We start from the raw sequence: 13,656 nt of genomic DNA, 5'->3' as shown, positions 1-13,656 counted from the left end.
CGGCAGCTCATACGCCTCACTCAACGGCACCAGGCTCAAATTTGACCCCACAGCGAGGTACCTTAGTGTCACCCTTGAATGCAGCCTCACCTTCAACCAGCATGAGTTGGTTGCAGCTGCAAAGACTCATGCTAGAGTTTTCCTGCTCGAGAAGCTTGCTAGAACTGGCTAGGGAACTTATTTAACCAGCCTCCGCACCTCCACACTTGCCCTCATCTTCACTACGGCTGAATAAGCTACACTTGCCTGGAGCCACGGCACTCACACCCTGTGAGGTAGACGCTGTCCTGAATGATGTCATGAGACTCATCAGAGGAACCCTCACACTCACACCTTTGAGCTATCTACCAGGCCCAGCCAACACTTGAATCATGGCCTAAAGGTGACCCAGGGATGAAAGGACCAGGCTGAAACGGTTGGCCCAAGGCCGGCTTGCCACAGCGAGCCCAACTCCAGCCAGCCTTGGGCCGACTGCTGCCGGGACTGGGCCAGGTCAGTTTATATACTCACCCGCCACGGGCCAGATCTCGGCCAGATGTGGTATGTTTGTGGTAACTCAGAGCTGGCAGCTGGTTGGCCCAGAGCTGGTTCATATTATTTCAGCTTGGTTAATATGCCACTATTTGTTGAGTTCACATTAGTTACTTATGAGTGCCGACGTCATAGATATCTATGACGAGGCATCAGAATTTCTCAATGTTTGGCCCTCTAACAGTCGTTGCAGAACTCTATGTCCATCCAATTCAAACACTATTTCAGTAGCCACTGAGTGCCTTTGTAACTTTGGTTTGCTCGGACACTGATCCCAAATCGTGAAAGAATTTTAGGTGGTGATTCCTACGTTTTATAGTTACATGTATATAGCTCCATTTTGTAAAGGATAAGGAGGTGATTCCATCCCCCTTCCATCTCTTTCTTACCGTCTACTATACTAGGCCCTATGCATGGACTGGCCCAACCCTGACCCAAAGCTGGCACCAGCTTCTATGGTATATGAAACGATGCTAGCAGTGGGCCATCAATGGTCCCAGGCTGGCACAGCTGAGCCAACCCTTGCCGGATCATCCCAACTCTCGGCCAGGCCTGGGCTGACAGTTCAAGATTCAAGATTCAAATTCATTATTGTCCATGCAAAAATTCACATAGAAATTTCCTTTGGCTTGTTACAATAAGTAAGTTATTGCATTCATCAATATTACAGTCACAATCAATAGCAAAACAACAAAATTGCATTAAAGTAACATAAATGGCAATCACAGTCTACAAAGATAATAGTATCCTCAATGAAACTGTTTCCACAGTGAAAGTGTGTGTGGGTGTGTGTGTAAGTGTGTATTTGCCTGCAACCGGGGACCCCCTATTGTTCCTCTTTTGTTTGTACTTTAACTTTTTTAGAAGACCACCCATATGTTTTGTACACAGTTGTCAATCGGGGACCCTCTGTCAATCGGGGACCTTATTGTCCTCTATTGTTCAGGGTCCCCAGTTGAATGCAGAAACAAACTCATGGGTGTGTGTGTGTGTGGGGGGGGGGGTAAATATCCAAATAAATGGTTACCGTGTCACGTTTGCATTGTAACAGTGGATTGAATTTGGAATAAATGATTGTCTGTATTGAAGCCGACTTGCGAGTGGGGGGCACAGACGAATCCATAACGATTAAACCTGTACACAACATTCGTTGAGTGGATGGGTTATGTCTGACTTTATTTTTTGTGCTTTGGCCAGAAGACAAGTGTCATACATGCCGACTCTTCTTGTCCTCAGGCTATTAAGGTTTGTGCCATTTGCTGGGGTGTTGTCAGGCATTTCTCCAGCCCAGTTAAGGAGAGATGTACAGACTGTCAAGCTTGCCAGAAGCATTACCAGGAAGGCTGCATTGTCCCTGATTGCCTTTGCTGACCAGCGCCTACCAAGAAGACACTTAGCTACGCAAGCCACTGAGCTGCCACTGCTCGGGTCTTCCTCCACAAGATTGGCGCAGAAACATCACCAAACTGTGCCTGTGGAGAAATATATGTACAGACAATGGAACACACCACAGCGATTGCCCTTTTCATGAGTCTCCCCACGGTGTTCCTGATCTTATGAAAGCTCGACCATGATACCATCAGCTGGTTGAACAGGGAATAACTGCTGGATGTATTGCTGATGCAGAGTCCGACGCACAAACGAAGGACGCCCTCTATAAAACTCTATAAATAACAAGCTGATCATGAAAAGATTACATCAAAGGGCGCCCTCTATAGGTAATTAATGATACGGGCAGTGGATATTATAATTGAATTAATGTTCCGTATCAGTAGAATCCACATTTTAAAGTTTCTCGAAAATACAAACAAAATTGAATGAGCCCTCCTTCGATCAAAATGTACAGATTACCGGCAAGAGTCAGGAATCCATTACCATAACTGAGAGGCTCTATTCAAGACTCACCATTTTCAACGCTTAGTGAGCCTTATCAATGGTCCTATCCAGATTATTTACTCTGTTGCTCATCAGAGGACAAGGTGCAGTGATCATTAAAGCCTCGATGACGCATTGCACTCAAGACAAAAATAATGCGTCATTCTTCCTCCAATTTGTAGATTGCCACCCCTTTTTTTTATTTACACAGGGAACAAAGATTAGACATAAGATTCCAAGAAATATGTGACATCTCATTTGATATCCCCAACAATAATCCACAAACTGCAGGGCCCACCTTTTCAGGCGTGAAACTGCAAAGAATGATATGATCTTCTTGATTGTTGATGCAAATTACAGATTAGACGAATCGCATGCCTGAATTTATTCATTTTCCAAAGATGGATTCCTTCGCTGATACTTGTGCAGTTAACATGCAGCATTAACATTAACCATCAGCCGGGGGGGGGGGCTAAAAAGACTCCATTTTTCCAGCTGAGCCAAAAAATTTTTATCTGTTTTTGGCGATACAAAAGCACGTCCAGCAGTGGAAATGAAAAGCTCTACCCCTATGGTGCCGTAGTATGATGGCCAGTGTGAGAATCCACATTCCCACTTCCACATTTTACGCTTTTAAAATGATGAAATTAGCTTTAAAAACTTATTTCATGGTAGATTACTGTACGATGAAATAACTGATTTCAAAATTTTTGCACGCGCCGAACATTTCCAACACAATCGACCGGCAGAGCGTGCAGCCTGGGTTTGATCTCGTGAGATTGCCGGATGGGTAATCCAACAAGTACATGATACAACATATGCGACAAGTATCGGATCTCGCTGAAGCCGACAACAGGCAAGTCAGCAGTCTTCGGGGCAGACTAGTCGGTAGGATTACGGCAGGTCCATCCACTGAGTCGCGAAATTAGCGCACAGATCTGCATCAAAGTAAACATGCACACCTCAGAGCAGGAACTACAAAATCATTCTGTTCGGGGAATTCACATATGAAAACTTCATGAATGGATCCAACTCCCGATTAGACCTTGATTAGACAACCGACGGACTCTCTAATTCACAAACAGACCACCTCAGTGAATCGATCTTAATTCGGCCCAGCGACAATTCATGTCACTATGGCAACGGGGGACGCACTGCGCAAGCGCGAACTATCCGGGGGACAGTGGTGAACAAAATGAGCCTCTTAGGGTGAAAGGAAGGCCATTGATTGGGGATCTAGTGTATTGAAAGCGCTGAATGCCTCTGCTGAATCCAGTTTCTGTAGTGCAGTCAACTTTACGGTCGTGCACAACTTCCCCGAGCACATAAGCTTAAATGTCATTTTCACGGCGACACGTCACGCGAGGTTGCTTACAACAACCATAGAGCAACAACACACGAAGCTCATTAACGTCACTAGATTTCTGTTATGAACGGGAATCTGAAGTTGATTCGATTATAATTGTGCTTTCAACGGCGACTTGTTTGGAGATCTGACACATGCTTGGAGACCGTTCGCACACCAGATGGCCCATGTGCCGTGACCTTGCACCTTTCCTCTGAACAGATCTCAATGGTAAGCAATATTCATGTATTCAGCATTCCGACAGTTATCATTGCATTGCCATTGTGCTAATATAGAGATGTCATCGTTGGTATGCACGCTATTTGCGGTTGCGTGCTGTTTACAGTCATATACATGTACATGTACATTGTAATATCGTCTGGTGTCAACTGAATAAAGTTGTTCTTTTCAATCAGTTGCTTTATGATTATTTTTTTTTGTTATAAATGGAAGAGCTTAATAACTCATACTTTGTCACGTCTCGGTCAAACTTGCTGAGTGCACGCTTCACAGCATCACGCATGACGTTCATTTGTCACAGTTTTTGTGTGTGGAAAGTGGCTACACAAACATAAGAGAAAGTGACATTTCACTAAACTTTCCAAGAGTTACACCATCACTGACTCACGTAATCCCATTTCATTGGGCCTTTTGCACACGTTAGCCTTATATTTGTTCAATAAAAGTTTTGAAATAAGTTTTGAAATTCACGTCGTCACGTCCACCCATCAATTATCCCAACTTGTAGTTGTATCTCTACAGACATGATCGGCTGGTATACTTAACATATTGTTCTTTCATGTCTGAGATTTAGCAAGAGTGGATCGCCAGTGTCTGGCCTGGGTTGTCATGACATAAAGCCGACTTCACCAAATTAATAATCTATGCTGGTAGCACAGACAAAATCCATGTTTCATGAATAAAGAAACACGTGTTAGCTTCGTTTGGAAGAATCTGTTGTCCTACGAAGCTGCCCATTGATTTGGTTCTGTGCCTCCATCTACTTCCCGCTTGATAGAACACTGCTTACAACTTGTATCAAAGATTGTTAGCCGGTCTTTGCTCTTTGTGTCTTTGTCAGATAGGTGCCTGTATACAGTGTTTATTGATCCTCGCTCACACAGCAGGAATCGCTCTTCTTTGAGTCGTTCGGAAGCTTGGAGAACCTTCCGAGATCCACGTCAATTTTTGATGAGTCGAGTCTGTCGACCCCCCTCTGCGGAGAGTATTCTTCAAATTCTCTGTTTCACAACCTGTTGTTGCGCGCTAAGTTAAATACATGTAGTTTGTTCAGGAATCGTTCGCTTGATTGATTCTTGGGAAATATTCATGCAATGAATTTGTGTTTCCCCAAACAACTCATGATACGTTTTCCGGTCATTCCTGTCTCACCATTTCTATCGACAATTAGGTGGCCTACTTCGGCCATCGAAAATCGTCTCCTCTCCGAGTGACAATATAATCACAATCAAGAACAGATATCGTGATACTTAGTCGATATGCAAGAACAAAGTGTCAACATTAGACGTCAAGATTGCACCCGAAAGGTGCACCATTTTGTAACGCGCGAGCATGTCATTTATACGGATCAATACTAAAACACGACTCTTAAATCATTATTTAAGAGGAACATGATATGACGAAGCAAGTTGCAATAATTCCAGACAACTTGCAATATCCATTACTGCAGAAGCGTGCTTTGTAGTGCCATGCTACTTAGTCCTATTCGTTACCAGTCCTCATAGCAAATGCTTTGAAAAGCCACAAGAAGTACATGTACATGGTTTGGTGAACACGGTGTTGGTTTGCCGAGCATGTCAACAAAGTATTTCTGTCAAGAAATTACAAATGAGGTTTCTCTGTGTCTCTGAACTTAAAAAACACCACATGAGGAACAAACGATGTGGAAAAATGAATCTTTTTAAAAGAAGCTTGTAGGACGAATTACAATTTAAGTGAGCTTTCGCTATTTGTTTTTGCAGCAAACTCTTTTTTTCGAACGTGCAGCATCGTCATTTTCAGCTTAGGTGTAAATTCAATAGATACCATCCATCACACAGGCTCATTCTGTCTGTCTTTGCAGAGACTGTTGCCTCAAGGTATCTAATTTGTGTCTGTCGCTTCTTCGAATCCTTTCTTTTCAAATCGTCCAAGGCTGGAGTGAGTTTGTTCGTATCTGAAGATGAGTGGTTGCTATTGAGACGGCAATTTCGCCTGAGGGATGTGTATTTACGAGAAGTGGCAGTTGTGGAGTGTGTTGTAATAATAATGAAAAGGCTTTCCTCTTCCCTATTTAAAACTTTCTTTCAACTGTTCTTATTTTGTGCTGTGATTTGCCATTTGGACTGCTGCATACGCTTTGCGAAGGATTCATGGTGCAGCACTCAATGTTCCGACATTATGACTGGCCTAAAACCTATTATTTTAAGGAAGTACGGTGGACGTGAAGAAAAGTATAATCAACAAATAAGGCAGTGTTAAAAATCTATCAAAACTAATTAAATCCAAAATAAATTATGAAAAAAATCCAGACAAGTAGAGTCTTAAGTAAGATTCAAATCAACAGCGGTCGCATCTAAAACGAAACGGTTTAAAATCCTGTATAGGCAGCGATTAGTACTTGTTTTTAGGTTTTAGTTTGTTGTTTTCATTTTGAATTGTCGTCCAGGATTTCTTCTCCCTTTAAGGAACGTTGTTAATTCACACTTTACTAGTTCAGCGTCATTTTGAAATCAATAGCCCTATTTGACAGAGTTTGTCGCTCATATTTCAAAACACGGTGAGTAATATGCAATCAACCTGAGCTGTGGTATTTCGAAGATTTCCCCAACACACCCAATATTTCAACACGTCTGTCAGCCGACAGATCAAATGTTAAAGCATGCTATTATGTGACGCAACCAATTGCCATGGCAACAGCAATGCTACCCCCACTTAGCAGTCAGTTTACACAAGACTTGGTGTCCCGCGTCATAATCATTGGCCGGTCTGCGTGACCTCTACGACCTTCGGGTGACACTGACCTCGCATTATATGACCCTAATTCATTCCAAGGATAGTGTTGTTTATTGTGGTAAGACACGGGTACAATAAGGACCGGGTTTGTCGGGAAAACACTCCCACAAAAACTGTACGAAACTGATCTTTATTGAAACTTACAGACGTGACTGGTAATCATGACAAAATTGCTCACGGCATAGTGCACAGTCGCAATTAAAAAATGCATCACATTTCGACAGGTCTTTATTTTGCGATTATGAGGATAAAGCGCAAGATTTCTATCCATTCAGGAAGGATGCCCAGTTTGTAATGATACATACAGTGCATACGTCATTGAAAACAAGGCGTGTACGTGTCTGTCATACTGTTATGTGTTTATGTACAGTGTATAGAAGTCTGTCTTTGGCCACAAATCATGCTAATGTCCTCCAATTGTGTCAAAACAGCGGTATTTGGGAAAAGGTTCCATTAGCTTGATTTTCTGAGTCGTGTCAACTTGCAGTATCGCCCAGACTCGTTGTCGTGACTTGAAGCACGTCCGCAGTATACCCCCCGCGTCTTCGTTGTGGTGGTGAGAAAAAAAATTAACCGAAATATGATCTCATTTTATGAAAACGCTGCTCTGATTCATACAAGGCAGGATATGTCGGCTTGCCTGTTCTCATATAGCTTAGAAAGACTCTTGTTCTTTGTATTGGCATAGGAAAATAAATTGAATCAAAGGACCTCTGCCAAAACTCGATTTCACCCGGCCGTTTTTTTTTTTTTTTTTTGCATATAGGCCTCAGCTCATTTCTATGTTTGGTCTAATCATGGAGGAACTTGAAGGAATGATTTAATGTAGAATAATATACAATCCGCACTTCACAACGTAAGTATCGGCACTTGAGTGCGAGATACTGACACGTTTCCAAAAGAGAAGTACATAGCTCCCTACTTTATCCAGCTTGGGCTCCACTCTAACCACAACAGAATGCGCCGTTTTCACTCGATTTGCTCATGTTATTCTCATCGAGTCCTGCATGACGATCAGAGTCCAACCATACACAGTAGAAAAGCGGACAAGAAATACAAGACCAGAGTCAGACCCGCCACAAACCTCCCGATCCACACTGAATCTCACCTGGCCCTTGTACATGTACAGGTGCTCACAATAAGCGCACTCGACGGTTCCTATGGTAGCCGCGGTTCGGTAGTGCGTCGCTACTGTAGCCTGTGTTTACCTTGAAATTGTTGGTATCGAGTCCAGCGTGATAAATCACAATTACCCCCTGCCGGACAATTACTTCTGTCAAAATCTGAACTTCGCAGTCGAGATGAATGAGATGAAGCATTATGGTTCCTTTCGTTGTTAAGCACGACTTCACTGTCCAAAAGAACCGGTGGAACCGCTCAACAATGCTGGACGACACTGTAATGGTTTTTCGTTCCATGAACTTGGTTGAGTTAAATATGGTGGGCGTCTTTCCTTGAATATAATGACCGTACTGACGCAAGTGGAGGTCGAACCAAACTCCGTGTGGTGTCCGCTAAAAGAAATACAAGCAAATTCACACTGCGGTCTTATTTGGTTGTAAAGTCAGCGTGTTGCTAGGGCAAATTATTCGTCGATGATTCAGTTGATGAAACTCACTTGAATGGCTGGAACAAGTCTTCTGGATTGAGGTAGCTAGTGACTGCTCTGGTGTGGTACTTTCTATCTATTGCTTCCTCCAGTTTTGGCTTATTCGTATCAGTTTATAACTTGGGCAAGATTTATCGACTAATACTGCTTTCTTATACATATATTTTATTTTTGCAGATGACATCTTTAGGCAATGCTAAGAGTTTGAGCTTTAAGGACACAGTGAAACTACGAACGGGACTCATTTTTTCGTCAGATTTGTGTATTCCCATAGCCACCCTCATGGTGCCTTAGTAACGCCACGCCCACCATCACCGCACCCCCCAAAAATGAAACCGACATCCAAGAAGCCATCCAGTGCGCCTGCGCGGATATCGGCCAAAGATGACATCTGGAAGGACATCCACGACTGGGCCAAACCGAGCGGATCACGTGGGGAGGATGGGGCAGAGTACGAAGGGGAGGGGACGGCCATGATTGGCTCCCAACTGAAGGACAACGTCACCGAGCAACGCATGCTGGAAGGGCGGCTCTTGGACCTGTCTAAGGAGAGGTATAAGTTCATCGTCCAGGTTGCGTGGCAACGAAAGGCCTTTGTAGATCGTCAAAAGGCCAAAACTGGGGTCATGAAAGACTTGCTGAATGGGATAGACACCTCGCAAGTGGCCACTGGTAAGGGCAAGAACTACAATGCCCGCATGCACGCACGACATGACACTTACAAGGAACTTGTGCTCAAAACGTACGGAGAAGAACAGAAGAGTAAACAATCCTCCACGCCGATGAAGGACGACTGCTCAGAGGGGGGTCTGCTGGAGATGAAACCCATCTTTCCTAACCCTATTCGTCCTGTATTCAAGACGGAGGTCCCTTCTTCATTGGGCAGCCAGCGATTCAATCAAGCGCGTCACTTAATGCTGGACCGACGGAAAAACGCTGGCGTGAATTTCCCTTCCATCGAAGCGAGTCCCGCCAGCAGCGTCGGGGGCCGAGTCTCGGGCCGTGGTGGTGTCCGGAGCCAGGGCCTCATCACACAACGCCAGAGCACGCCGGCCAACTTCCTCCGGCGGGACGTCCACAAAATGGTCTCGCAGTTGGGTGAGTTACGGGAGACTAAGTCAGCCAGCAGTATCCCTAAGTACCTGAAGTACCGGGCAGTCTACGACGGCCGGTTTAACCGCTTGGAGAAGGTGCTTTGCAAGCCGTACACGGGGACCGAGATGGATAGCATGAGAAGTCTCCTACGGACTCTACCACCGGCACCTGCTCCCTCATCACCTTCTCCAGCGCCAGCTAGTGATGCGTGAGTGAGTTCACCAGGGTATATGTGCTGGAATTCATCAGATGACCGGTTATCCACTACAATTATTACTGGGCATTGTGGCAGAGATGTGAAACCTCAAATTTCGAAACGTCAAGTATAAGTATTATGAAGAAGGGCATTACATGTGTTAACTATGTCAACTGAAATTGCGCAGTAATACAGTTTAACCCAGTTTAGAACCCTTCTATAAAAGTGAATGGCAATAGGTGTAGCTAAATGTGGAATGACATCTTGGGTAAGTGTCCACGCTGCAAGTTTTGGTGCTAATGACTGACGTCAAATGCCATGTCTAACAGTCGACGTATCAGCCATTATTTACTGAATGACGAACACGGTAAGATCATGAGCCGGGATACTGTATGATGTCATAAGAAGTTGCATCAAATTTTCTCCGGGAAAAATTGAAGAACTGATCAGAAAATACATGAGACTTCTAATAACAATTTATTTTCATAATTTGTTAAAAACCCATGTACTGAACGAAGTACATTGATTTGTACTCAAATACTGCACTGCTATTGTTTGAAGCGATGTGAACAACGAAAAACAAGAAAGAAGATTAATGAACTTTTTCAGTTTATTCACGCTGACATTTACATGGGATACACACAAAATGGGTCGAAAAATAATTAGTGACTAAATATGCTAAAAGTCTCTTCTGAAAGTCAAGTTTATAAAAGTTGCAAATCTTAATTATATGTTGCTTGATCATTGATTCATTTTCAAGACCTAAGGAGAGAGGAAATAATGGCACAGAAGGTAATTAAAATTAGTGATATTGATAGGTCTGATAGTGCTTTGATCTTATAAACAAAAGTGAACCCATAACACTTTTTTAAACCAGAAAATTACATCACATTGCATGCCATGACGACAGCATCGTTTAGAGGCGTGTATGCCGAATGAGATATTACATAATTTGATCTTTATTAGTAATATTTACCCATACATGCATTTTAAACGAAATAAATCTTCTAAAAGAATTTACACCATTATGGGCATTTTATGATTTATTTCAGTTTATGGTTAATTAATGGTTTATTTCAGTATTTCACGCAAATCACATTTTTTTACCCAACAAGTTCACCGAATAACGAAGCAAAGCCATGTATGTTCAATATCAGTTCTGACTCAGTAATACATGCTTTTATAACTTAAAATCTAAATATAGGACAAGTAAGACTTGAGGGTTTGCACTGTAGGAGGCTTGTGGGCGCACCATTTTAGGGGAATACCTTTTTAAAGCTTTTGACTTACTGACTGGTGATGTAAATGTATGGCACGTGTTATACAATAAAGGCCTCAATCAAATGAGAGCGCTTTATATAAGAGTTATGCGACAGTCCGAGAGCGATGACTTGACATGTAATGTGTGCAGGCTAGTGAAGGGATTGCTGACTTGGCAGGGAAGAGCAATGCAAGTCCAACTTTATTCAGGTCTGCTATCTCCAATGCCTTATCAGACAGCCCACTCCACTATTTCTCTCAAGAAGACCAGAGCATCATTGTAAGTGGGATCATCAGTGTACTACACTGTTCAAAAACCTATGCAATAAGTTCATTTGAGCCACTCGAGGTGGCCAACGTTGGCCAGGGCCCCCCAAAAGAGCCCCTTTTTGTTAAATAATGAGAGAGGCGATTTCGGGGTATCTTTCAATAGCCTTTTTTTCCAAAAGCATTTCAGCTTGATTGCTTGGATAATTAGCCTTTACTGTTCGACGATGATGCACTGAATTTTTCTTTTAAAGACTTTTCATAAATTTTTTCTTCAAAGGACCAACGAATTGGCATGAGACAAACAAAAACAAACAAAAAATTGCCCATGCCGTTCTTGACATTTGTATGAGGGTTGCTTTGAGGTCAATTTTCAAAAGACACCATTCATTTCAGAAGTTTGCTGTTCAAACTGTGAAGCCAAAATTTGCTCATTAATACATTCCTGACAAAAGGTTGCTGGGTGACTTATTGCCCTGCCACGTATTTTCACTCCCATGCCTTTGTACACCATTTAGTTGAGAGTTAGCGCATGTGCATTCGGTCACTTTATTGTGTATTTCGAGGAAGGCGACGTTGAACACTGTTCCGACACTTTTTTCTTCTGATGGATACCATAATTTATTTTTAACAAATACAAACAAATACGGTTCACGGAAATAATCTGATAACTAAAAATGATTAGACAGCATTATACCACCGTATTAGATGAACCCAGTTGTACAAAATTGGAAACAAATTCCGAAAAAGTGATTTATAAAAAAATAAACACGATCAGATTTGAAAGAAAATCTGTCCACAGTGTTTCCCATTTTTGAACCACTTATCCAAACAAACAAAATAAAATATCGTGTGTATAAAGTCGTGATAAAGAGCTCAACTCTTCAGAACTTCAGTTCATATCCTCCTAAGTTAATTTGTCCCATGTTCTGTCGATCACGCAGGGTCAGTAAGTTACGGAAGTAAAAGAAGGACCGCAATGAATTCTTGTATGCTATATCTTGCTAAGGGGAGTTGCTCTCTTACCACGACGAGTTGGAAAAGGGGAGGCTGAACGCCCTTGCACAGTACACCTGGGGGCGCTGTTCATGATGCGTATATCCCTGCTTCAAGAAGCACAATACGAAGTTTACCTATTTTATACAGCCCTCTCAGGTAAATGAAGATTGCATTACAAAAATGATTGAAATATAATTTCAAGTTTCTAGGCTTCTCATGACGAATAACAAGCTGTTGCTGTGATGTCATTTCACGAATAATGAGCTCCGCAACAATTGCCTGTCGAACGCAGTTATGACCAAGCTTTGCTCGCTATCCTGTCGCTTTGTACTGAATCTGTTGCAATTCACTATAGAAACAAATATCTCCAAAATTGTAGCAAATTTTGGCGGTGAAATGGCGGAGACATCGACAAATAGCACTACACTTCGGATAATCAAATTATGTTGGAGAATTAAGCATGAAATAAAAAATGCACTATGCAGCTAAGAAGGCAAAACCGATGAAAAAACGGTGAAGTGGGACACAAAATAATAAGACACGTTTAGAAGAACTACATGAAGAAAAAATACAGGCCCTTTTCAGTTCGCATCTACGCACTGTATTTAAAAACAACTACGGTCAACTATGGTCTATTCATTTTGACTCCTGAAAAGTCACTTCAAATTCCACGTGCTCCTGTTCCGCTCCTCGGAAAAGTTCAAGGAAACAACCAAGTGGAACATGGGGAATACGCCTCCAAACCAAAAATTCCCTTTGTTGGAAACCAAGCTTTGTTGAAAACCAGGATTTCCTTTTATTCGAAACGAGGTCCCAAGCAAAGTAAACTTGCCGCTCTGACTGCATCTCACTCTCAGGACACACTTTAAAACGATGGAGAGCTAATTGGACTAGACGCAGTGATAACCGGATCTCCGAAAACAAGTAGACTAACAGGCTTAAGAACCAACAGAAAAGAATAAAAAGTGGGTAGATCTGTCGTTTATGAACTCTGCTATTTCCATACTGGGTTTCAAGTTAACCATTTCAGCTATTTATTCAGTGTTACTACTCAGCAAATTATATACACACTTCGTATCGTCTTCATTTCCTTTCCATTTGACTAGTCCTTGCTATTTTTCTCAAAAAAAGACAGGTCTCAAAGATCTCTACATTTGTAAAGCGTTTTAAAATGCAAGCCAATAAATAAAGATGTGTGTGACAGTAAACTGTATAAAGTTCTTCGGCAGAGTCACTTACGAATTTACATAAAAACACCGCGTTGCGCTATTCTAGTTATACCTTCATACAAAGACACAATTAACATGTTATAAAGGCTAGCCTTTGGGGAAACCCGTGATCAAAGAAATATATTAAGACTGTAATTACATTCATATGCGTCATTCAGCAAATGCATCTTGTTTGAAGCACCCTGGTGTTACATCATTGGTTGGCATCTGCATCCAGTAATTCTACAAAACCACA

The 13,656-nt window shown here is 42.3% G+C and overlaps 1 protein-coding gene across 3 annotated transcripts; it reads left to right on the top strand.

Annotated features, from left to right (window-relative positions):
* Positions 1-3,586: 3,586 nt before the first annotated feature.
* LOC110978624 (uncharacterized) lies at positions 3,587-11,028 on the top strand. 3 transcript variants are annotated; one of them, XM_022233751.2, is made up of 2 exons: positions 3,587-3,982; positions 8,553-11,028. In XM_022233751.2, exon 2 carries the CDS (start codon positions 8,705-8,707, stop codon positions 9,680-9,682), a length of 978 nt encoding a protein of 325 aa, XP_022089443.1. In that variant the 5' UTR covers positions 3,587-3,982; positions 8,553-8,704; the 3' UTR covers positions 9,683-11,028. The 3 variants fall into 3 exon arrangements, with proteins under 3 accessions (XP_022089443.1, XP_022089447.1, XP_022089446.1); XM_022233755.2 differs by lacking the exon at positions 3,587-3,982 and adding an exon at positions 7,545-8,164; XM_022233754.2 differs by lacking the exon at positions 3,587-3,982 and adding an exon at positions 8,176-8,416.
* The last annotated feature ends 2,628 nt before the right edge of the window (positions 11,029-13,656 follow it).

This window comes from Acanthaster planci, linkage group LG07, assembly GCF_054643075.1.
Source record: "Acanthaster planci isolate LZ-2023a linkage group LG07, COTS_SCS, whole genome shotgun sequence".
Lineage (NCBI taxonomy): Eukaryota > Metazoa > Echinodermata > Asteroidea > Valvatida > Acanthasteridae > Acanthaster > Acanthaster planci.
This window is presented reverse-complemented; position numbering and strand designations above follow the sequence as displayed.